General features: G+C 45.8%; 1 protein-coding gene across 1 annotated transcript in view; it reads left to right on the top strand.

Moving 5' to 3' along the window:
* Positions 1 to 26208, top strand: part of LOC310867055 (ras-GEF domain-containing family member 1B-like) — a 123506-nt gene that overhangs the window by 61047 nt on the left and 36251 nt on the right. Inside the window, exons 2-6 of the mRNA XM_083776848.1 lie at positions 3974 to 4183; positions 9334 to 9501; positions 10229 to 10366; positions 17033 to 17299; positions 19459 to 19533. Coding sequence (XP_083632974.1) covers positions 3980 to 4183; positions 9334 to 9501; positions 10229 to 10366; positions 17033 to 17299; positions 19459 to 19533 — 852 coding nt within the window. The 5' untranslated portion in view covers positions 3974 to 3979. The remainder of the gene's footprint in view (positions 1 to 3973; positions 4184 to 9333; positions 9502 to 10228; positions 10367 to 17032; positions 17300 to 19458; positions 19534 to 26208) is intronic.

The following is a 26208-nucleotide window of genomic DNA, read 5'->3' as shown; positions in this document are numbered from 1 at the left end:
CAGAGAGAGAGAGATAGTGTTAGTGCTGCACTGTTGCCTGCTAATGAGAGAGATAGAGATAGATAGAGAGAGTTTTTAACAAACAAATGTTTTAAAATCTCTCCCCTGTAGGACACCATGCCTCAGACTCCCAGCCAGAGCTTCGGTAGTGCATTCCAGTGTTGTTTTCGTCGACTACCTTTTCCACTGACGAAAACTAAATGGAAACTAAATTAAAACTATATGCCATGGTGACTAAAACTAAGACTAAATATACTGACAATTTCGTCAACAAATAAAAACTAGATTAAAATGTTAGGAAGGGACTAGTGGACAAGAGATCCAGTATAAGTCATTTTACACTTGGTTGCAAGCTCACAACGCGTCGCAGTGCGACGCGTTGTGAGCTTGTAGATCTGCTATTTTCAGCAAGTGTAAAATAAGTCATTATGACGGCAACAAGGCCCGCAAAAATACATTTTAGTCGACTAAATCACCTGTATATTTAGTCGACTAAAATCTTATGACATTTAGTCGACTAAAACTAGACTAACACTAATACATTCCAGGTGACTAAAATGTGACTGTTCTCTTCTCTCTCTGTGTGACTGAAGGTTGCCCCAAAAATTGTAGACAGTGATTTCCCCTCATGTTCTTTTTTCCCTCACCATTTGGTTCGCTCAACATGTCCACGTGTCATTTGTTTACATATTTGGTACGCTTTACAAAGTCCAGTGTGAACACCAAACGGACCAAAATCCTTGGTCCTTGATCCGGACCTTCTAAACGAACTTTGGGTGTGAAAGCGCCCTAAGACTAAGTGAAAACTATTCAGGAGACACTATGACTAAAACTAAAATAGAAATTTGCTGCCAAAAACAACACTGGTGCATTCCAACCTGTTACTGCTCTATAGATAATAGAAGATTTAAGAATATTTGTTCTCTGTTTAGGTGCCACCAAAACACCCGAACTGGCTTTTCTAGTCACATGGTTATATAGGTTTACTAGGCCCGTTTCAGAGGCGTGTGAGTGAGTGGACATCATTGTTAAAGGGACACTTCACCCTTTTTGCCAAAAAATATATGTTAATGACGTTTAGAAGCTTTAGATCACTTTCCTGGGGGTATTTATGTGTGTAATATGTGGTTTTAGTTATTTTGTAGCAGTGAGCCTGTTGTCTCACTGGTCTCACTACCTTCCTGGACTACAATTCCCATAATTCTTTGGTGCCTTGTGGATAGGGGGAGAGCTGTCTTACTGAGACAACATGTAGTCCAGGAAGGAAGTGAGCCCAGTGTCCATGACATCAGAGACAACCGGGCTCACTGCTACAATCAAAAATATCTAAAACCACATATTACACACATAAAGATCTCCAGGAAAGTGTTCTAAAGCTTCTAAAACGTCATTAACATATATTTTTTTTGCAAAAAGGGTGAAGTGTCCCTTTAACAGAACCCTCGAGTCTCGTCGTGATAATAAGACTCTCCCATCTTGAAATGGGACATGGAGGAGGAATTCTGGTGCCGGTCGGTCAGGTCAGGTCAGGAAGGGAAGGGAAGGGAAGGGAAGGGAAGGGAAGGGCGGTTCTCACTGACTGTGACCCAAAAACCATTTCCCAAACAAACACAGTGTCTGTGTTTGTGTCTGAGGAGGAAATGTTCCCCCGGGGGCTATTCTGGATTTGTTTAACTTTGAGCTTATGATGAATGATGATGATGATGTCTGTGTGCCATCTCGGCTTTTGTGGTCAAACAGCTGTAAAGTAGGAGGGGGAGGGGGGGGGGGGGGGGGGATACCCAGAATGCACTGCTGGTGAACAATGTTGTGCTCCGTATAAGCCTTAACTAAACTTACTGAGTCAGACCACCGACGGAAACCAAACCCCTCCCTCCCCCCTCCCCCTCCCCCCTCCCACGCCCCCAAAAACCCGCTGACGAGCACACAAAGCCATCACACGCCTCTGGAGCGACGCACAATAGACAATGACGCGCATCTCCCGCGCAAACACTTCAGATTAACCTGTTCTGACCTGAGATCAGATTCATACGAGGTTTCCACTGGACACACACTGGTCTGATGAACCCATTCTGACCTGAGATCAGATTCTAAAAATGTCAGTCGTTCTTCAATTTTTCAAAAATAGCAGATTTACAAGCTCGTATCGCGCCACTCGGTGGCGCGCTATGAGCTTGTAGATCTGCTGTTTTTCAATAGCTAAAGCATGACATGATAACATGATGCCGGACGGACGGACATGGCACTTTGACATGAGGAACAGACAGACAGACAGACAGACAGACAGACAGACAGACAGACAGACAGACAGACAGACAGACAGACAGACAGACAGACAGACAGACAGACAGACAGACAGACAGACAGACAGACAGACAGACAGACAGACAGACAGACAGACGTGGAACTTTGACATGTAGGAAAAGAGAGAGTTTTGTCCACTGAGCCATTTTGCAGAATTAATTTCTACTTGCAAAACATAGATTTTAACCTTACTACTACTACTACTTTGTACTACTAGGAATTAGGTTAAAAAAATATGTAAGAATAAATAAATAAAAAGTAGTTTGATGAACATTTTATGCACATTATATAATAATTATATAATAATATAATAAATTAATAATTTACATTTGGGGGATATCTTTCACAGTAATGAATAAAACATGTTCTAGACATTCTAATGATCACAAAAAAACATATATTACAATTATTTTACTTACTTTTATTAGGGTTAAAGGTCAAAAGTCATAGGTTAAAAATTGTTAAAAAGTCCAGACATTTTTTATTTGTGTGAACTTCAGCCTCTGTGGGGGGTATTTATATGCAAATATCATGACCAATGGCATTGAAATGGCATTGCAATGAACATCACTGATGACGTTTAGGTGAAAAAAGAACAGAAAAAAATAATAATAATTAAATAATTAATTAAAATAAAATTGTTGCTATAAAGCAGAGGTTAAAACCCTACGTTTCTGTGTCAGTGGTTCTCACAGGGTTAAAACCTATGTTTCTGTGTCAGTGGTTCTCACAGGGTTAAACCCTATGTTTCTATGTCAGTGGTTCTCACAGGGTTAAACCCTATGTTTCTATGGCAGTGGTTCTCACAGGGTTAAAACCCTATGTTTCTATGTCAGTGGTTCTCACAGGGTTAAAACCCTATGTTTCTATGTCAGTGGTTATCACAGGGTTAAAACCCTATGTTTCTATGTCAGTGGTTCTCACAGGGTTAAACCCTATGCTTCTATATCAGTGGTTCTCACAGGGTTAAACCTCATGTTTCTATGTCAGTGGTTCTCACAGGGTTAAACCTCATATTTCTATGTCAGTGGTTCTCACAGGGTTAAAACCCTATGTTTCTATGTCAGTGGTTCTCACAGGTTTAAACCCTATGTTTCTATGTCAGTGGTTCTCACAGGGTTAAAACCCTATGTTTCTATGTCAGTGGTTCTCACAGGGTTAAACCCTATGTTTCTATGTCAGTGGTTCTCACAGGGTTAAACCCTATGTTTCTATGTCAGTGGTTCTCACAGGGTTAAACCCTATGTTTCTATGTCAGTGGTTCTCACAGGGTTAAACCCTATGTCTCGTAGCGCGGCACTCGGTGGCGCGTCTATGAGCTTGTAGATCTGCTATTTTTCAACAGCTTAAGTATAACATAATGCTTAAAACAAACTGACTCGCTGACATGTTGTTTTGTGTTAGTCAATGGACAAACATACTTTATGGAGATTCTACATACAGTATCATTTTTTAGAATCTGATCTCGGGTCAGAATGGGTTTTAATCAGACCAGTGTGTGTCCAGTGGAAACCTCGTATGAATCTGATCTCAGGTCAGAATGGGTTAAGGTTGAAGATGGATGGATGGATGGGTTTGATTGCATCTGTGTTGCGCCATTTTACACGTTTTAAACCTGTTTTAAAATCTCTCTCCTCCCTCCCTCTCTCTCCTCCCTCCCTCCCTGTAGGTCACCATGCCTCAGACTCCCAGCCAGAGCTTCGGGTCGGGCCTCGGCGTCTACAACAAGAACCTGCAGCAGAACCACCAGAACCAGCCCATTGAGGAGCAGGAGGGGGGGGGCTACGCGGGCCTGTATTACCACGACAACCACCTGGTGTCCGGCTCGCTGGAGGCTCTCATCCACCACCTGGTCCCCACCGCCGACTATTACCCTGACGTGAGTTCACTGGCCTTGTGTCGTAGCGTAGCGTAGCGTAGCGTAGCGTACGCATGTTTGAGTTCACTGGCCTCGTGTCGTAGCGTAGCATAGCGTACGCATGTTTGAGTTCACTGGCCTTGTGTCGTAGCGTAGCGTACGCAAGTTTGAGTTCACTGGCCTTGTGTCGTAGCGTAGCGTACGCATGTTTGAGTTCACTGGCCTTGTGTCGTAGCGTAGCGTAGCGTACGCATGTTTGAGTTCACTGGCCTCGTGTCGTAGCATAGCGTACGCATGTTTGAGTTCACTGGCCTTGTGTCGTAGCGTAGCGTACGCATGTTTGAGTTCACTGGCCTCGTGTCGTAGCGTAGCGTACGCATGTTTGAGTTCACTGGCCTCGTGTCGTAGCGTAGCGTACGCATGTTTGAGTTCACTGGCCTCGTGTCGTAGCGTAGCGTAGCGTAGCGTACGCATGTTTGAGTTCACTGGCCTCGTGTCGTAGCGTAGCGTAGCATGTTTGAGTTCACTGGCCTCGTGTCGTAGCATAGCGTACGCATGTTTGAGTTCACTGGCCTCGTGTCGTAGCGTAGCGTACGCATGTTTGAGTTCACTGGCCTCGTGTCGTAGCGTAGCGTACGCATGTTTGAGTTCACTGGCCTCGTGTCGTAGCGTAGCGTACGCATGTTTGAGTTCACTGGCCGCGTGTCGTAGCGTAGCGTACGCATGTTTGAGTTCACTGGCCTCGTGTCGTAGCGTAGCGTAGCATGTTTGAGTTCACTGGCCGCGTGTCGTAGCGTAGCGTACGCATGTTTGAGTTCACTGGCCTCGTGTCGTAGCGTAGCGTACGCATGTCTGAGTTCACTGGCCTCGTGTCGTAGCGTAGCGTACGCATGTTTGAGTTCACTGGCCTCGTGTCGTAGCGTAGCGTACGCATGTTTGAGTTCACTGGCCTCGTGTCGTAGCGTACGCATGTTTGAGTTCACTGGCCTCGTGTCGTAGCGTACGCATGTTTGAGTTCACTGGCCTCGTGTCGTAGCGTAGCGTAGCGTACGCATGTTTGAGTTCACTGGCCTCGTGTCGTAGCATAGCGTACGCATGTTTGAGTTCACTGGCCTCGTGTCGTAGCGTAGCGTACGCATGTTTGAGTTCACTGGCCTCGTGTCGTAGCGTAGCGTACGCATGTTTGAGTTCACTGGCCTCGTGTCGTAGCGTAGCATGTTTGAGTTCACTGGCCTTGTGTCGTAGCGTAGCGTAGCATGTTTGAGTTCACTGGCCTTGTGTCGTAGCATAGCGTACGCATGTTTGAGTTCACTGGCCTTGTGTCGTAGCGTAGCGTACGCATGTTTGAGTTCACTGGCCTTGTGTCGTAGCGTAGCATAGCGTACGCATGTTTGAGTTCACTGGCCTCGTGTCGTAGCGTAGCATAGCGTACGCATGTTTGAGTTCACTGGCCTTGTGTCGTAGCGTAGCGTACGCATGTTTGAGTTCACTGGCCTTGTGTCGTAGCGTAGCGTACACATGTTTGAGTTCACTGGCCTTGTGTCGTAGCGTAGCGTACGCATGTTTGAGTTCACTGGCCTCGTGTCGTAGCGTAGCGTACGCATGTTTGAGTTCACTGGCCTCGTGTCGTAGCGTAGCGTAGCATGTTTGAGTTCACTGGCCTCGTGTCGTAGCATAGCGTATGCATGTCTGAGTTCACTGGCCTCGTGTCGTAGCGTAGCGTACGCATGTTTGAGTTCACTGGCCTCGTGTCGTAGCGTAGCGTACGCATGTTTGAGTTCACTGGCCTCGTGTCGTAGCGTAGCATGTTTGAGTTCACTGGCCTCGTGTCGTAGTGTAGCGTAGCGTAGCGTAGCGTACGCATGTTTGAGTTCACTGGCCTTGTGTCGTAGCATAGCGTACGCATGTTTGAGGTCACTGGCCTCGTGTCGTAGTGTAGCATAGCGTACGCATGTTTGAGTTCACTGGCCTCGTGTCGTAGTGTAGCATAGCGTACGCATGTTTGAGTTCACTGGCCTTGTGTCGTAGCATAGCGTACGCATGTTTGAGTTCACTGGCCTTGTGTCGTAGCGTAGCGTACGCATGTTTGAGTTCACTGGCCTTGTGTCGTAGCATAGCGTACGCATGTTTGAGTTCACTGGCCTCGTGTCGTAGTGTACGCATGTTTGAGTTCACTGGCCTTGTGTCGTAGCGTAGCGTAGTGTACGCATGTTTGAGTTCACTGGCCTCGTGTTGTAGCGTAGCGTACGCATGTTTGAGTTCACTGGCCTCGTGTCGTAGCGTAGCGTACGCATGTTTGAGTTCACTGGCCTCGTGTTGTAGCGTAGCGTACGCATGTTTGAGTTCACTGGCCTTGTAGCGTAGCATAGCGTACGCATGTTTGAGTTCACTGGCCTTGTAGCGTAGCATAGCGTACGCATGTTTGAGTTCACTGGCCTCATGTCGTAGCGTAGCGTATGCATGTTTGAGTTCACTGGCCTTGTGTCGTAGCGTAGCGTACGCATGTTTGAGTTCACTGGCCTTGTGTCGTAGCATAGCGTACGCATGTTTGAGTTCACTGGCCTTGTGTCGTAGCGTAGCGTACGCATGTTTGAGTTCACTGGCCTTGTGTCGTAGCGTAGCGTACGCATGTTTGAGTTCACTGGCCTTGTGTCGTAGTGTAGCGTACGCATGTTTGAGTTCACTGGCCATGAAAAATGTCAGTGGTTCTTCGATTTTTCTAAAATAGCAGACCTACAAGCTCATAGCGCGCCACTCTGTGGCACGCTATGAGCTTGTAGATCTGCTATTTTTCAATAGCTAAAGCATGAAAAAAAATGAACAACCTAGAACAACATGACAGTCAGATGATGATTATGTCGACACCCACAGGCTACCGAAAATCACAGAAGCCAAATAAATAAAAAAAACCTTTTAGTTATTTTTCTTGGAAAGCGATTTGTATAATGTGACGTCAATATTGTCCATGTACATTTTAATATATTCTGACCTGAGATCAGATTCTAAAAATGTCTGTTTGAAAATGACGGTTTTCTGAAAAAGCTATGTTTCTATGTCAGTGGTTCTTCGATTTTTTTTTTTTTAATAGCAGACCTACAAGCTCATAGCGCACTACCGAAGCTTGTAGATCTGCTATTTTTCAATAGCTAAAGCATGACATGACGCTAACACCAAAAGGGCGTTCCCGGCCCCAAAATGAACAACCTAGAACAACATGACAGTCAGATGATTATGTCGACACCCACAGGCTACCGAAAATCACAGAAGCCAAAAAAAAAAAAAACCTTTTTAGTTATTTTTCTTGGAAAGCAATTTGTATAATGTGACGTCAATATTGTCCATGTGGTTTCCGTCTGTGCTGCGCGCTCTCTCTCCATCCCAGTTACAAAATGGGCACATTGTCCACGCCGAGCATGTGTGTAACGTGTGATCTGCGCTGTGTTGTGGAATAATGACGTTTCCGGACGACTTCTCCCTTTGTTGACAGTTTAACCCATTCTGACCTGAGATCAGATTCATACGAGGTTTCCGCCGGACACACACTGGTCTGATGAACGCATTCTGACCTGAGATCAGATTCTAAAAATGTCAGTCGCTCTTCGATTTTTCAAAAATAGCAGACCTACAAGCTCGTATCGCGCCACTCGGTGGCGCGATATGAGCTTGTAGATCTGCTATTTTTAAATAGCTAAAGCATAACATGATGCTGACACCAACATGGGTGCCCGGTCAGAATGGGTTAACAGTGTGACCAAGAGCATGTTTTTCATAAAGAGTTTACAGTTTAGTAGTATGTCAAAATAATGAATTGAAAAACGTGTACAAAACATCGCCACTTCATGTTGTGTGCATTTAGCATGTTTAGGACAACTAGTATTCATCACAGTATCTCACAGTAAACATACAGACTGTTGTAGAAAATACAGTGTGCTGAGGAACACATCTTAACGTGGGCTAGCCCTGGAACATGACTCTCGTATTCATACGAGAGTCATGACGTAACTTCACCCTGGTTTTTGCGAACGCTACATTTACAAATAATTAAAAAATATAAACATTCGCATTTCAAATATAAAGTACTCACAAAGTGTCCCACGGGTGTTAGTTAGTAGCAGCGCCAGCGATTAGAATTTCTGCATCCCGCGTTGTTTAATAAAAAGCATTTTTATCCGAGGTGTTATTTTGCCATTGGCTTTCAACTACGCGCCCCTATCGGTCGGGAGGAGGGTGGCACTCGGTGTGTTCGATATAGGTAGGCTGACCGCCCTGCCAATACAGACTAATAGGCGAGTGCGCTCCCGGTGTGCAACTGTGGATTTCCCAGACGAACCCCGTTTGAAAAAAGTAGCCGGGGAGCTCGGACAAAAATGCTTTTTATTAAACAACGCGGGACGCAGCAATTCTAATCGCTGGCGCTGCTACTGACTAACACCCGTGGGACACTTTGTGAGTACTTTATATTTGAAATCTGAATGTTTATATGTACGGAAATCTTGTAAATGCAGCGAGCGCAAAAAACAGGGCAAAGTTACTGCATGACTGTCATGATAATCATCATGGCAGTCATGTTCCAGGGCTAACCATGGGCATGTCTCTGTTAGATTGAGGAACACATCTTACCATGGGCATGTCTCATGTTAGACTGACACCACTGTAAAGGTGGACATGTCTCACGTTAGACTGACACCACTCAAAACGTGGACGCCCGTGTTAGTCAATGAGGTGCCGCCCACTAACCAATAAGACATGCCCTTACTGATGGAGCAATTAAGTGGAACCCACTAAACTCTGTTACACATGCGCTGGCTAGCTTTAATATATGTCTCATGTTATGTCTCTCTGTCTGGGGGGGAGACAGACAGAGGACGTACATCTTAACCCATTCTGAACGGGAACCCATTTTGGTGTTGGCATCATGCTATGCTTTAGCTTTTGAAAAATAGCAGATCTACAAGCTCGTAGCGCGCCACCGAGTGGCGCGCTACGAGCTTGTAGGTCTGCTATTTTTTTTTAAATCGAAGAACGACCGACATTTTTAGAATCTGATCTCAGGTCAGAATGGGTTAATCAGACCCAGTGTGTGTCCCAGTGGAAACCTCGTGTGAATCTGATCTCGGGTCAGAATGGGTTAATACATGTCTCATGTTGTGTCTCTGTCTTGGTCGGAACAGAGGACGTACATCTTCACCTTTCTGCTGAGCTCTCGTCTCTTCATCCGGCCCCACGAGCTGATGGCCAGGGTGTGCCAGCTGAGCACGGAGAACCAGCGTCTCCTCGGGGACCCCTCCCAGCGTCTCCTCGGGGACCCCCAGGGCCTCGGGGACCCCCAGGCTGATAAGGTACGCGGCATATTACACACCCAGTGGTTCTTCATTTACTATTTCATGTCGAGGACCCCCTAGAATTATTATTATGTAAATTGTGGCCTCCCGACCCCCCCAAAATATGTTGTTCCAGGGACCGACCGACCGACCGACCGACCCCCAGAAGCAAAGATTCAAGTTAAAAACGTTCGCATGAATATGTGTATATATGTTCAAAGATTTGCTCCACATTTTCAAGATTTTTCAACAAAAAAAATACCGGTGCCGCGCTACGAGCTTGTAGATCTGCTATTTTATTCAACAGCTAAAGCATAACATAATTCTTAATAATATTACTGAACAAACACTCACCACAATCTACAACTAATTAGTGCGTAACTGCGTATTAATCCATTCTGAACGGGAACCCATTTTGGTGTTGGCACCATGTTGTGCTTTAGCTATTGAAAAATAGCAGATCTACAAGCTCATAGCGCGCCACCGAGTGGCGCGCTACGAGCTTGTAGATCTGCTATTTTTTTGAAAAATCGAAGAACGACTGACATTTTTTTAGAATCTGGTCAGAATGGGTTAATCAGACCAGTGTGTGTCCAGTGGAAACCTCGTATGAATCTGATCTCAGGTCAGAATGGGTTCATCAGACCAGTGTGTGTGTCCCAGTGGAAACCTCGTATGAATCTGATCTCAGGTCCGAATGGGTTTTGAATTGTGTGTGTGTGCGAACGCCATCCTTCCTTCCCAGACGAGGAGCAGGAAGCTGGCGCCCAGGATCCTGCAGCTGCTGACGGAGTGGACGGAGACGTTCCCGCACGACTTCAGAGACGAGAGGATGATGAGGAGCCTGAAGGAGCTGACCCAGAGGCTGGGCCAAGGGGACGAGGTGGGTCCTCCATGCCCCCAGAACCCCTAACCCCTAACCCCCCTAACCCTAACCCCCTAAACCTGACCCAGAGGCTGGGCAGCGGAGACGTCGGTGGGGTTATTTTGGCTAAACGTCGTAGTTTAGACCAGAGAACTGGAAAAAGGTCCCCGGTTCGATCCCTGCATGGCTCCTTCCTCCTCCTGGCTTAAGCGTTGTGAAATGTCCTTGAGCAAGACGGTCGTCCACTGCTCCCAGCAGTCGGCAGGAGTCTAAAAAGCAGATTTCCCACGGGGATCAATAAAGCTTATCAAATGTATTGATTGCTCCGTATATATCATGTCCGGTCATCTCAGCGGAAAACAAAGAACGTCAATAAGGAGGACAAATGGACTTTGGTGTTGGCATCATGTCATGCTTTATCTATTGAAAAATAGCAGACCTACAAGCTCGTAGCGCGCCACCGAGTGGCGCGCTACGAGCTTGTAGGTCTGCTATTTTTTGAAAAATCGAAGAGCGACTGACATTTTTTTAGAATCTGATCTCAGGTCAGAATGGGTTCATCAGACCCAGTGTGTGTCCGGTGGAAACCTCGTATGAATGTGATCTCAGGTCAGAATGGGTTCATCAGACCAGTGTGTGTCCAGTGGAAACCTCGTATGAATGTGATCTCAGGTCAGAATGGGTTCATCAGACCAGTGTGTGTCCAGTGGAAACCTCGTATGAATCTGATCTCAGGTCAGAATGGGTTCATCAGACCAGTGTGTGTCTGCAGTGGAAACCTCGTATGAATCTGATCTCAGGTCAGAATGGGTTCATCAGACCAGTGTGTGTCCGCAGTGGAAACCTCGTATGAATCTGATCTCAGGTCAGAATGGGATAAGTAATATAGAACATACTTCTTCCTCTTTTCCTTCTGGACCTTCAGGGGTCGCCACAGCCAATCGTCTGCCTCCGTCTGCCTCCCCGTGAGATGGAGGCAGACGATTGGTGGCCTCTCCGTGTCTCACAGACCAACAGAAAGGCCTCTCGTTGTCGTGTACCTAAAAGGACCGTAACAATTCAGGTCCGTGTCTCTTTCCCACGGCAATTTAATTAGCATAATATCTGTGTCGTCTCGTCTCGTCTGAGGGCGCGGTCTCACACACACGCACACACACACACGCGCACACACACGCGCACACACACTGTGCTGATTGATTGAGTTGACGGCAGAAAAAGAGACCACCTACCGTCCTCCATCCATCCACAGGTTCCACGCGGCTCGTCAAAACGTCAATATTGATCCTGGTCTAAATCTACACGTCAATACATTTCACTCAACATGACGCACACACACACACACACACACACACACACACACACACACACACACACACACGCACACGCACACGCACACGCACACAGTGTGTTGCTTACAGATTGCGTAATGTGTCCTCACAGAGATCTCTCACACTGCTCTGACTAATGGGCGATGTTTGTGTGGAGAAAACAACTTATGTCAGCAGTACGTGCACACGCGCGCGCACAAACACAATTGCACGCACACACACCATCCATTGAAACCAATGTTGTGCCATGGACATTTGGAAAGTAGGCCAATCTACAAGCAAAGCTCACAGTGACCGTTTTCGAGATTGTGAAGAGATCGGCTGTAGCTATACCAGTGTTGTTTTTGAGACGAAAAATGTTCGTCGACTACCTTTTTTTACTCACGGAAAAACTATGCTATGATGACTAAAACTAAGACTAAATATAGTTTACTATGGGTAAACGTAGTACCTTTCCTTTCCTTAGTCCAGTTACCCTGGGTAAACATAGTACCTTTCCTTTCCTTTAGTCCAGTTACCCTGGGTAAACATAGTACCTTTCCTTTCCTTAGTCCAGTTACCCTGGGTAAACATAGTACCTTTCCTTTCCTTTAGTCCAGTTACCCTGGGTAAACATAGTACCTTTCCTTTCCTTAGTCCAGTTACCCTGGGTAAACATAGTACCTTTCCTTTCCTGTCAAACTGTAGAACGCACGGTGTGCGATGGTGTGAGTGAAAACTTCCTCTCTTGGCATAGTGGAAGGGAAGCCATCGGCACCGCCAGACGTTTCAAAGAATCTTTACGCGTTAAAAAGTGGAGGAAGTCGTTTGGTGATCAGTGACGGGCAATTACTCCGAGAAGCCGGCAGCTGTTGTTTATGCAGACCCAGCAGACCCCCCCCCCAAACGCACTGTTTCTTTCAGCCTTTTGGAGTTTCTTATCCCATTCTGACCTGAGATCAGATTCTAAAAAATGTCTTCTATACATCCTGACAGTTTTCCATTCTGACCTGAGATCAGATTCTAAAAAATGTCTGTTTGAAAATGACAGTTTTCTGAAAAAAGCTATGTTTCTATGTCAGTCGTTCTTTTGATTTTTCCAAAAATAGCAGACCTACAAGCTCGTAGCGCGCCACTCGGTGGCGCGCTATGAGCTTGTAGATCTGCTATTTTTTAATTGCTAAATTATAACATAATGCTTAAAACACCAAAAGGCGTTGTTTTACGGTCAGTCTCCCCTCGCCCGTTGAGCCACAGATTGGGACTATAGTCGGGGAAAGTCTTATTTAGTGGCGTGTGTGTGTGTGTGTGTGTGTGTGTGTGTGTGTGTGTGTTAGTCTGTGTGTGTGTGTGTGTGTGTGTGTGTGTGTGTGCGCGGGAGGGAGGCAATAATTGGAGCAGCTGTTGATGCGCTCCCTTCGCCGCCAATGTGGGGTTTTATTTTTCTTTGCACTTTAGTGACACCGGGGTTAGCGTTCGCTCACTGCCGAGTCGAGTCCTCCAGAACCACAGAACCGCTTCCAGAATAGATGCCCTGAAAACATCTGCTCCTCTGGGTCGTGGTCCAGGAGGAGACCATAAAACCATCTGGGTCGTGGTCCGGGGAAGACCAGAACCACAGAACCACAGGCGGAACATTCCAGGCCTTAGATCTGCTTGCTTGCCTATAGGCCATCATTTATAGCATGATGTGGTTGGAGATACTTATATCTCTCCTTAGAGAGAGAGAAGTCAGGATGATGAACATATATATATATATATATATATATAAGGAGAGAGAAGTCTCCTTATATATGTTTATATAAACATATATATAGATATAAGGAGAGGATGATAAAGGAGATGAGCTTCGTGTGATCTAGATCTGGGAGTCGTTCAGCCTGACGTCCAAATGTCTCGTTTCTCCCAAGGGCACTTCAGCAGGTGGTCATTTTAACGTGCCGGTCCGGGGGATACGAACTATAGCGACCTTCACCATATCAAGACCGCTCCGCAAACCCGTTCGGCCACCGCTGCCCCCCCCCCGCCCCCCCTCCCCCCCGGAGGCGTCAGTCGAAGCATCGTGTCCCTTTTTAGATGCCAGAACAAACACAGCGTAACCCTTCTTGGCACGCTGCTGGTCGGAGGCTCTGCGATGAAGTGCTGTCGCGTGGCCAAGAAACAAACCAAAACAAGGTGCTGTCGCGTATAGAGCCAAGAAACGAACCAACCGACTGACATTTTTTTTAGAATCTGATCTCAGGTCAGAATGGGTTTTAATCAGACCAGTGTGTTGTTGTCCAGTGGAAACCTCGTATGAATCTGATCTCAGGTCAGAATGGGTTTTAATCAGACCAGTGTGTTGTGTCCAGTGGAAACCTCGTATGAATCTGATCTCAGGTCAGAATGGGTTTTCATCAGACCAGTGTGTTGTTGTCCAGTGGAAACCTCGTATGAATCTGATCTCAGGTCAGAATGGGTTTTAATCAGACCAGTGTGTTGTCCAGTGGAAACCTCGTATGAATCTGATCTCGGGTCAGAATGGGTTTTAATCAGACCAGTGTGTGTGTGTCCAGTGGAAACCTCGTATGAATCTGATCTCAGGTCAGAATGGGTTATAGGACAACGAAACGGATTCCATTCCGTCACCCATCGTGGCGTTGAGCGAGGAGCGGTACCCCCCGGTACCCCCCGGTACCCCCGGGTACCCCCTGGTATCCCCGGTACCCCCCGGTACCCCCGTTACCCCCCGGGTACCCCCGGGTACCCCCCGGTACCCCCGGGTACCCCCTGGTATCCCCGGTACCCCCCGGTACCCCGGGTACCCCCCGGTACCCCCGCTGCCTAAGAAATGCTCGGCATGCTGTCCTCTGTGTTTATATATAGCCTGCCTCCTGCCCTCTGTTGGGAGCGGGGACAGGAGAGGTGGCAGGTGGTGGATCTATTTTTTACCAGGCTTCTCGCGTGATTGTTGTCCAACTGTACGCGCGCACACACGTGCGTGCACACACACACACACACACGCGTGCACACACACACACACACACACAGTCAAATCCTCAGTTCATGTTATGCGTCTGTTAAAAAAAAGGTTATCTTGTTTTCATTTAAGTTAAAGACTAAAAACAGGGAACAGAGGGTCTCGTCTCAACATTCTTCTTCCAGCTCTTTTAACCCATTCTGACCTGAGATCAGATTCATACGAGGTTTCCACTGGACACACACTGGTCTGATTAACCCCCGTTCTGACCTGAGATCAGATTAAAAAAATGTCAGTCGTTCTTCGATTTTTCAAAAAAATAGCAGACCCACAAGCTCGTAGCGCGCCACTCGGTGGCGCGCTATGAGCTTGTAGATCTGCTATTTTTCAATAGCTAAAGCATAACATGATGCTGACACCAAAATGGGTTCCCGTTCAGAATGGGTTAAGAAGTATATCACAACATTTCCAGGTCCAGATATTAATCAACCCACAGAACATAATTTGTCGAGTTTTTCTCCCTGATTTTTGATAACGTTGAGCTGCTATATTCCAAACTGGAAATGTACAGTATATTTTCTGTCATACAGTAAAAGTGCCGGAGAGATGAGAGATGGACATGAGACAATAATATTGGCACACACACAACATCAGATATATTGATTATGATAATAATATGCCTAATATATCCGGGCAGGCACGCCATGCTATAGGCGGGCCGGGCCGGGCCGGGCCTGTTCCATTTGGGACCGTTCCAAAGTTATGCAACTGTTCCACCACGAGGAGTGTGTCGGAGCGTGACCGGGTTATCTAAGTGGTCTGCATTAACACATTTTGAACGGGAACCCGTTTTGGTGTCAGCATCATGTTATGCTTTAGCTATTTAAAAATAGCAGATCTACAAGCTGCCACCGTGAGGGTCCGGCCTGCTGTTCGCTGGGCTGGTCTGTTGTTATTATAGGTCGGGCAGGAAGAGAAGAGGAGAGAGGAGGGGGGGGGGGGGGGCTTGCATAACGTCCGCAGGAACCATCGCTCCCGCCACCGTTCACACACGCCATGACCTCCCCCCCCCCACACACACACACACACACACACACACGCCATGACGACCCCCGCCACAACAGGAAGCTCTGTTTAGGGACGCAGAGCGTCGTTGCGTAACGTGGAAGTGGCAGATTAGAAACGGACAGATTGCTATCAGTCTCTCTCTCTCTCTCTCTGACATGTACAGTAACGTATTACGTATAGCTCAGCTGAATCTACTGTATTATTGTCACGTTTTACAGGTTTAGAAAGTGGGTGAAATTAGTTTGTTTGTGTGTAGTTCCCGTCGTGTCCAAAGTAAACAGCACAGCTGTTGGGTTTCTCTTATATTAACCCATTTTGGTGTTAGCATTATGCTATATGCTTTAAGCTATTAAAAAAATAGCAGATCTACAAGCTCGTAGCGCGCCACTCGGTGGCGCGCTACGAGCTTGTAGATCTGCTATTTTTTTAAAGAGCTTGTAGATCTGCTATTTTTTTTTAAAGAGCTTGTAGGTCCGCTATTTTTTTTTGAAAAATCGAAGAACGACTGACATAGAAACATAGCTTTTATTTCAGAAAACTGTCAGGATGTAGAAGATATTTTTTAGAATCCGATCTCAGGTCAGAATGGGTTAAAATAGACTCTCCTCCGCCTGATAGGGTGTAGGGTGAAAGGAACTGGTCTCTAAACTGCCTCCCCCTGGCCAGCCGGGGCGCCTGATGGAGGGGAAAGGAACTGGTCTCTATACTGCCTCCCCCTGGCCAGCCGGGGCACCTGATGGAGGGGAAAGGAACTGGTTGGAATAACGTGTTCCTTCCACGCGCTACGTCCAACCAGGGAAACTCCCCCCTGTCAGGTGTAAAGGAGCAACTTGGACACTCAGGCATGAAGGAAGCATGAGTTCAAGTCCGTTGCTCTCCCCTTGTCCCCCATATATGGGGACTAGGTTGGTCTCCCCTTGTCCCCCATATATGGGGACTAGGTTGGCGGAGGGTGTGTTATGTAGACAGCACTATAATTGCGTTGTATATAGTCATAGCACGCCATAGTACATAGGTATAGCATAGTAGTAAATATGTATAGTTTATATGTATAGTTTCATTATATAGATATTCCACTGTTACTTTCTTAGCTTACGCATGTTTCATGATAAATGCTTTTATGTGATGTATTCCCATGCTTTTTTGTTCTTGCTTAATGTAAGTCGCTCTGGATTAAGAGCGTCTGCTAAATGCCTACATTTTACATTGTAAATTGTGTAGAGCCCAGGATCACATTAGATGATTGACACAGGGGTGAAAAATGGGTTACAAAATCGTGGGATAAAATAAATAAATAAATATATATATATATATATATATATATCCTCTCCTCCCCCCTCTCCTCTCCAGGGGTACCGTAAGGCGGTGGGCCAGCTGAGCCAGGGCCTCATGCGGCGGCTGACGGTTCTCGGCCAATACGAGGAGGCGCTGGTGAAGATCAGCGCGGCGGCCGCCGAGCGCCGCGCCTCCATGAAGGTCAAGCCCCGCCCCCACCACCACCACCACCACCACCAGGGGGCGACGGCGGCGTCCTCCTCCTCTGCCGGACACAGAGACCTGCTGTCCGTCTGCAACGACCCGTTCACTGTGGCCCAGCAGCTCACACACATAGAACTGGTGAGACTTTTTTTAATAATAATAATAATAATAAAACTTTATTTGTATAGCACCATTCATGACATGAAATGCAGCTCAAAGTGCTTTACAGAACAATGGAGAATAAAAGGAAAGCAAGGCAACGACATTAAAAAACAAGCAGTAATGCAATACAGTGAGGACATGAATAACAAAAAAAATAAAAGATCAATTAAAAGCAATGTTGTAGAAGTGGGTCTTGAGCTGTGCTTTAAAAATGTCTACAGAGGCTGCCTGACGAAGGTACAGTGGGAGCTTGTTCCATGCCGACGGCCCGTAGAAGCAAAAAGCTGCTTCCCCGTATTTTTTAGTTGGCCATTTTTTTTAGGCAAAGCGAGCAGGCCAGCAGTGGAAGACCTTAGGGGGGGGGGGGGGGGGGGGGGGGGGTTTGGGACATATTTAGGCATGCAGTCATGTAGGTAGGAAGGTGCGAGACCATTGAGAGCTTTATACACAAGTAAAATAATTTTAAAATCAATCCTAAAAACAACCGGAAGCCAGTGCAGTGATGCCAAAACTGGAGTAATATGTTCTCTCATCTTAGTTCTAGTTAAAACTCTGGCTGCTGCATTTTGGACATGTTGTAATCTGTCAGTTGTTTTCTTAGGCAGTCCAGAAAAAAGTGCATTGCAGTAATCAAGCCGAGAAAAAACAAAGGCGTGGATTAGCGTTTTTGCATCGTCCAAGGACAAATAGGCTCTGATTCGTGCAATATTTCTAAGGTGAAAAAAGGCAATCTTGGTAACATGATTAATGTGTGAATTAAAATTCAATTCAGAATCAATAACCCCCAGGTTCTTTACTGTACTGTTACTTTCTACAGCCAGGTTGCCAAGTCTGCTTATTATTGAATTATTTCTGCTCACTAGAACCGATTATGAGAACTTCTGTCTTATCCTCATTTAGCTTGAGAAAGTTCTCACTCATACAACATTCGATGCTAGACAGACAGGTAACCAGCGGGTCTAAAGCACAGGGATCATCTGGAGCCACAGAAAGATATAGTTGGGTATCATCAGCATAGAAATGAAAATTGACTCCGTGATTGGTAATGAGTTTGCCCAATGGCAGTATGTACAAGGAGAAAAGCAGAGGACCAAGAATCGAGCCCTGTGGAATACCAGAACTGATGTCGTGTTTGTCTGAGTCAAACTCGGCTAGATTGACAAAGTAACTTCTGTTTGATAGGTAGGAGGAAAACCAGGACAGGGCCGTACCAGACAGGCCTATCCAGTGCTCCAGACGCTGTATTAAAATTGAATGATCAATCGTGTCAAATGCAGCCGTTAGATCTAGAAGTAAGAGAACGGATACATGTTTCTTGTCAGCAGACACCCTAAGATCATTCATTACTTTTACAAGTGCTGTTTCTGTGCTGTGACCTTTCCTAAAGCCAGATTGGAATTTGTTGTGCACATTATTGTTCTGTAGAAACACATCCAATTGATGAAAGATGCATTTTTCTAAAACCTTGCCCAGAAAGGGTAGATTTGAAATGGGTCGATAGTTAGCCAAAACAGCGGGATCAAGATTGTGTTTCTTGAGTAGGGGCCTAACTACAGAATGACAAGTCTCTCCTAATCCAGGGCGCTCTCCGTGGTGATGGAACGGATCGATATGCTAGCGCTTAATTTCTGCTCCTCATCCGTCTCTCCCCCGCAAAATATATAACGCTTTTTTGGATCATATATATCGTATGAATTAAAATGATCGCAATGTAAGCTATAGCAATGTAAAGTCAACTTTTCTTTTTTAGTAGATTGTTTCCGGGTCGTGGCTTTCAGAGTAAAAGCGAGCTGAGACAACCCCCGGGCCACCCAGAGCTCCTATTTTGAAGCACTTCCGGCACTGATAGTGTTTTAACCCCCGGGGTGTCCTCGTCTTTTCCCTCAGGAGAGACTTAAAGCCCTACACACACCGTCTGCGAACGCCGCGCGTCAAAACAGCCGCCTCCGTTGTTTTCAATGAACCTATATCGCACACCGGCGGCGGCGTCCGACGCGCGTTCACGCCTCGCCTGACACTCCGATACGCCACCGTTCTTCCAGGCGTTGCCGCGTCGGTGCGCACCCGGTGTGTGATGGCTTCGGCTACATCGTTACTGTATATTAACCCTGCGATGTCCTCGTCTTCCCCTTTAGGAGAGACTCAGCTACATCGGTCCAGAGGAGTTCGTCCAGGCCTTCGTCCAGAAGGATCCGCTGGACAACGACAAGGTACTAACCTCAGCGGGGTCGTGCACACGACAAAGACAAAGTCGTACGATTTGTCACACACGTTACCGCGGTGAAATCCGTTCTCCGCATTTCACCCGTCTTTCGGAGCGCTGAGCCTTGTGAAGCGGTGAACCTCCAAATATGATGTCATATATCCAATTGGCCACTCATTGTGTGAAATCATTAGCTATCGTACAATATGACGTAATCATGACATCACAACCATATCATTGTTGTTTATAAATAATTGTCCGATACTCTAAACATCAGTTAGTGACTTGCAACAAGGAAACCTGAGCTGCCTTCATCCTAACAAGTTAGTCTGTAAGTTAGTTGTCAACACTCATTGACGGTGGAGCTGCTGTGTGAAATGTTCACTGGACGATACATCTGGAAGGAGAACATAGGAAGGACCAGGCTGCTGTGGTGGTCGGACACCAGATCTACTGCTTTGGAGGAGACGTAAACCAGAGGAGACGAGATCACATTGAAGTACACGTCTTCAACACAGCGTCTTTATGCTGGAGGAAGTTGACCCCAGGGACCCCTGGAACAGGAGAACCTCACCTTGAGGTTCCCTCCAGGCGCCAGGACCACACAGCTGTGCTGATTGGAGACACTGTCTACCTCTGGGGAGGATGTGCTGACCCAGGTTACGGCAACGTGCTTTATGCCTTTGATGTCGACGCCCACACATGGTTCAAACCACAGGTTTCTGGGACCGTTCCAGAGGGGAGGAGATCCCACTCAGCCTGTGTCTTGGGGAAAGTCATGTTTATCCATGGAGGAGTGACCCAGACTGGACCCACTAATGACATCTACAAGTTGGACTCCACCACAATGGTCTGGACTTTAATCAACACCAGGGGAACTCCACCTCCTGTTTCATGGTGTCACTCTGCTACCATCATCGGGACAAAGATGTTTGTATTTGGGGGCTGGGGGACGAGGTTGGGTCAGTACTACAACACCATCAGAGTGTTTGACACAGAGACCAACCAATTGATGAACACACCTTCTACACAGCATCTTACAACAGGACGCTGTGGTCATTCAGCCTTTACCTACAATGGAGAGCTGTGCATATTTGGTGGCTGGAACAATAACCAGTACTTCAATGATCTGCAGATATTCAACACAAAAAACTTCTCCTGGAAGAAGGTTGAGCCCAAGGGGAAACGTCCACATAACCTGAAGAATATGTGCTGTTGCATGGTGGGAGATCGTGTCATCCTCTTTGGAGCAGAGAACAGACCAGGTGACCTGTATGTCTTAGACTTCAGTCCTAGCCTCAAGACATTATGCAAGCTGGCAGTTATTCAGTACGGTCTGGAGCAGTCTGGACTCACACACAACATCAGGTGGGAACTGGCAGCCATGACTGGCAACAGAAGCTGAGAAAATAACATAGTCCTCTAAACAAAGGGCATTAAGCAACTAGTCGACTAGTTTAATAGTAAATCCACTAGTCGACCTTGTTGGTACTACCGTACTAGTTGACTAGTTGATTTAATTTTAATTTTGTATTTTGTAGGCCTCAAGATCAGGTATAACAGTATAGTTATAGTCACCAATGTACGTACACCGTTTTTACAAATATTTATTTCGAAGAAAAAAAAAAGTAAGTAGTAAACTAGTAAAAATGACTTTTTTGCACACGCACGCACACACACACACACACACACACTAAACTGCCTCCCCTGACCAGCCGGGGCGCCTGATGGAGGGGAAAGGAACTGGTTGGAATAACGTGTTCCTTCCACGCGCTACGTCCAACCAGGGAAACTCCCCCCTGTCAGGTGTAAAGGAGCAACTTGGACACTCAGGCATGAAGGAAGCATGAGTTCAAGTCCGTTGCTCTCCCCTTGTCCCCCATATATGGGGACTAGGTTGGCGTAGGGTGTGTAGAGCCCAGGATCACAATAGATGAGTGACACAGGGGTGAAAAAATGGGTTACAAAATCGTGTGATATATAAAAAAAAAAAGAGAGAGATGCAAAATGCCTCTCCTCTCCTCTCCTTTCCATGCCATGCCGGAAGGAAGGAATCATTCGGGAAAATAGCTTTTCTTTTCCCAGAAGCCTCCTGAACTTGGAACGCAGCAGTTTTCATTGAACCAACATGTTTCTAAATCCATTTTGTTACACCTGTATCTCCACTAGCTAAAAGAGTGCTGGGTGAAAAATAGCTGATCTATAAGCTGTTAAGCTATAAGCTTGCAGATCTGATATATATTCGCTATTTTGGGCTAAAAAGTGCTCCTCTTACGCGATGTCGGCCCCTGCCCCTCTAACAATTCGATGTTCAATTCAAAGGGCTTTATTGGCATGAGAAAAACATAACGTTTACGTTGCCAAAGCGGAAAGAACAATACAACAACACAGCAATACAATCAGAACAAGAATGCAATGTGCATTTGAAAGTCAGAATCGTCAATAGATCTTCAATTTCTATGTACCGTGAAGGTCGCTATAGTTCGTATCCCCGGACTGGCACGTTAGAATTACCACCGCTGAAGTGCCCTTTGAGCAACGCATTGAACCCCTACCATGAAATGTTCTATGAGCAGGGCCTGGCTGTAAACAAGTTCTTGAGCTTAGTCCAGTTACCCTGGGTAAACATAGTACCTTTCCTTTCCTTAGTCCAGTTACCCTGGGTAATCATAGTACCTTTCCTTTCCTTAGTCCAGTTACCCTGGGTAAACATAGTACCTTTCCTTTCCTTAGTCCAGTTACCCTGGGTAAACATAGTACCTTTCCTTTCCTTAGTCCAGTTACCCTGCAGGGTAAACATAGTACCTTTCCTTTCCTTAGTCCAGTTACCCTGGGTAAACATGGTACCTTTCCTTTCCTTAGTCCAGTTACCCTGGGTAAACATAGTACCTTTCCTTTCCTTAGTCCAGTTACCCTGGGTAAACATAGTACCTTTCCTTTCCTTAGTCCAGTTACCCTGGGTAAACATAGTACCTTTCCTTTCCTTAGTCCAGTTACCCTGCAGGGTAAACATAGTACCTTTCCTTTCCTTAGTCCAGTTACCCTGGGTAAACATGGTACCTTTCCTTTCCTTAGTCCAGTTACCCTGGGTAAACATAGTACCTTTCCTTTCCTTAGTCCAGTTACCCTGGGTAAACATAGTACCTTTCCTTTCCTTAGTCCAGTTACCCTGGGTAAACATAGTACCTTTCCTTTCCTTAGTCCAGTTACCCTGGGTAAACATAGTACCTTTCCTTTCCTTAGTCCAGTTACCCTGGGTAAACATATAGTACCTTTCCTTTCCTTAGTCCAGTTACCCTGGGTAAACATAGTACCTTTCCTTTCCTTAGTCCAGTTACCCTGGGTAAACATAGTACCTTTCCTTTCCTTAGTCCAGTTACCCTGGGTAAACATAGTACCTTTCCTTTCCTTAGTCCAGTTACCCTGGGTAAACATAGTACCTTTCCTTTCCTTAGTCCAGTTACCCTGGGTAAACATAGTACCTTTCCTTTCCTTAGTCCAGTTACCCTGGGTAAACATAGTACCTTTCCTTTCCTTAGTCCAGTTACCCTGGGTAAACATAGTACCTTTCCTTTCCTTAGTCCAGTTACCCTGGGTAAACATAGTACCTTTCCTTTCCTTAGTCCAGTTACCCTGGGTAAACATAGTACCTTTCCTTTCCTTAGTCCAGTTACCCTGGGTAAACATAGTACCTTTCCTTTCCTTAGTCCAGTTACCCTGGGTAAACATAGTACCTTTCCTTTCCTTAGTCCAGTTACCCTGGGTAATCATAGTACCTTTCCTTTCCTTAGTCCAGTTACCCTGGGTAAACATAGTACCTTTCCTTTCCTTAGTCCAGTTACCCTGGGTAAACATAGTACCTTTCCTTTCCTTAGTCCAGTTACCCTGCAGGGTAAACATAGTACCTTTCCTTTCCTTAGTCCAGTTACCCTGGGTAAACATGGTACCTTTCCTTTCCTTAGTCCAGTTACCCTGGGTAAACATAGTACCTTTCCTTTCCTTAGTCCAGTTACCCTGGGTAAACATAGTACCTTTCCTTTCCTTAGTCCAGTTACCCTGGGTAAACATAGTACCTTTCCTTTCCTTAGTCCAGTTACCCTGCAGGGTAAACATAGTACCTTTCCTTTCCTTAGTCCAGTTACCCTGGGTAAACATGGTACCTTTCCTTTCCTTAGTCCAGTTACCCTGGGTAAACATAGTACCTTTCCTTTCCTTAGTCCAGTTACCCTGGGTAAACATAGTACCTTTCCTTTCCTTAGTCCAGTTACCCTGGGTAAACATAGTACCTTTCCTTTCCTTAGTCCAGTTACCCTGGGTAAACATAGTACCTTTCCTTTCCTTAGTCCAGTTACCCTGGGTAAACATATAGTACCTTTCCTTTCCTTAGTCCAGTTACCCTGGGTAAACATAGTACCTTTCCTTTCCTTAGTCCAGTTACCCTGGGTAAACATAGTACCTTTCCTTTCCTTAGTCCAGTTACCCTGGGTAAACATAGTACCTTTCCTTTCCTTAGTCCAGTTACCCTGGGTAAACATAGTACCTTTCCTTTCCTTAGTCCAGTTACCCTGGGTAAACATAGTACCTTTCCTTTCCTTAGTCCAGTTACCCTGGGTAAACATAGTACCTTTCCTTTCCTTAGTCCAGTTACCCTGGGTAAACATAGTACCTTTCCTTTCCTTAGTCCAGTTACCCTGGGTAAACATAGTACCTTTCCTTTCCTTAGTCCAGTTACCCTGGGTAAACATAGTACCTTTCCTTTCCTTAGTCCAGTTACCCTGGGTAAACATAGTACCTTTCCTTTCCTTAGTCCAGTTAACCTGGGTAAACATAGTACCTTTCCTTTCCTTAGTCCAGTTACCCTGGGTAAACATAGTACCTTTCCTTTCCTTAGTCCAGTTACCCTGGGTAAACATAGTACCTTTCCTTTCCTTAGTCCAGTTACCCTGGGTAAACATAGTACCTTTCCTTTCCTTAGTCCAGTTAACCTGGGTAAACATAGTACCTTTCCTTTCCTTAGTCCAGTTACCCTGGGTAAACATAGTACCTTTCCTTTCCTTAGTCCAGTTACCCTGGGTAAACATAGTACCTTTCCTTTCCTTAGTCCAGTTACCCTGGGTAAACATAGTACCTTTCCTTTCCTTAGTCCAGTTACCCTGGGTAAACATATAGTACCTTTCCTTTCCTTAGTCCAGTTACCCTGGGTAAACATAGTACCTTTCCTTTCCTTAGTCCAGTTACCCTGGGTAAACATAGTACCTTTCCTTTCCTTAGTCCAGTTACCCTGGGTAAACATAGTACCTTTCCTTTCCTTAGTCCAGTTACCCTGGGTAAACATAGTACCTTTCCTTTCCTTAGTCCAGTTACCCTGGGTAAACATAGTACCTTTCCTTTCCTTAGTCCAGTTACCCTGGGTAAACATAGTACCTTTCCTTTCCTTAGTCCAGTTACCCTGGGTAAACATAGTACCTTTCCTTTCCTTAGTCCAGTTACCCTGGGTAAACATAGTACCTTTCCTTTCCTTAGTCCAGTTACCCTGGGTAAACATAGTACCTTTCCTTTCCTTAGTCCAGTTACCCTGGGTAAACATAGTACCTTTCCTTTCCTTAGTCCAGTTACCCTGGGTAAACATAGTACCTTTCCTTTCCTTAGTCCAGTTACCCTGGGTAATCATAGTACCTTTCCTTTCCTTAGTCCAGTTACCCTGGGTAAACATAGTACCTTTCCTTTCCTTAGTCCAGTTACCCTGGGTAAACATAGTACCTTTCCTTTCCTTAGTCCAGTTACCCTGCAGGGTAAACATAGTACCTTTCCTTTCCTTAGTCCAGTTACCCTGGGTAAACATGGTACCTTTCCTTTCCTTAGTCCAGTTACCCTGGGTAAACATAGTACCTTTCCTTTCCTTAGTCCAGTTACCCTGGGTAAACATAGTACCTTTCCTTTCCTTAGTCCAGTTACCCTGGGTAAACATAGTACCTTTCCTTTCCTTAGTCCAGTTACCCTGCAGGGTAAACATAGTACCTTTCCTTTCCTTAGTCCAGTTACCCTGGGTAAACATGGTACCTTTCCTTTCCTTAGTCCAGTTACCCTGGGTAAACATAGTACCTTTCCTTTCCTTAGTCCAGTTACCCTGGGTAAACATAGTACCTTTCCTTTCCTTAGTCCAGTTACCCTGGGTAAACATAGTACCTTTCCTTTCCTTAGTCCAGTTACCCTGGGTAAACATAGTACCTTTCCTTTCCTTAGTCCAGTTACCCTGGGTAAACATATAGTACCTTTCCTTTCCTTAGTCCAGTTACCCTGGGTAAACATAGTACCTTTCCTTTCCTTAGTCCAGTTACCCTGGGTAAACATAGTACCTTTCCTTTCCTTAGTCCAGTTACCCTGGGTAAACATAGTACCTTTCCTTTCCTTAGTCCAGTTACCCTGGGTAAACATAGTACCTTTCCTTTCCTTAGTCCAGTTACCCTGGGTAAACATAGTACCTTTCCTTTCCTTAGTCCAGTTACCCTGGGTAAACATAGTACCTTTCCTTTCCTTAGTCCAGTTACCCTGGGTAAACATAGTACCTTTCCTTTCCTTAGTCCAGTTACCCTGGGTAAACATAGTACCTTTCCTTTCCTTAGTCCAGTTACCCTGGGTAAACATAGTACCTTTCCTTTCCTTAGTCCAGTTACCCTGGGTA

Source organism: Protomyctophum parallelum (assembly GCF_964188405.1).
Source record: "Protomyctophum parallelum genome assembly, chromosome: 11".
Taxonomy (NCBI): domain Eukaryota; kingdom Metazoa; phylum Chordata; class Actinopteri; order Myctophiformes; family Myctophidae; genus Protomyctophum; species Protomyctophum parallelum.
Note: the sequence above shows the minus strand (reverse complement) of the source record. Positions and strands in the feature narration are given on the sequence as shown.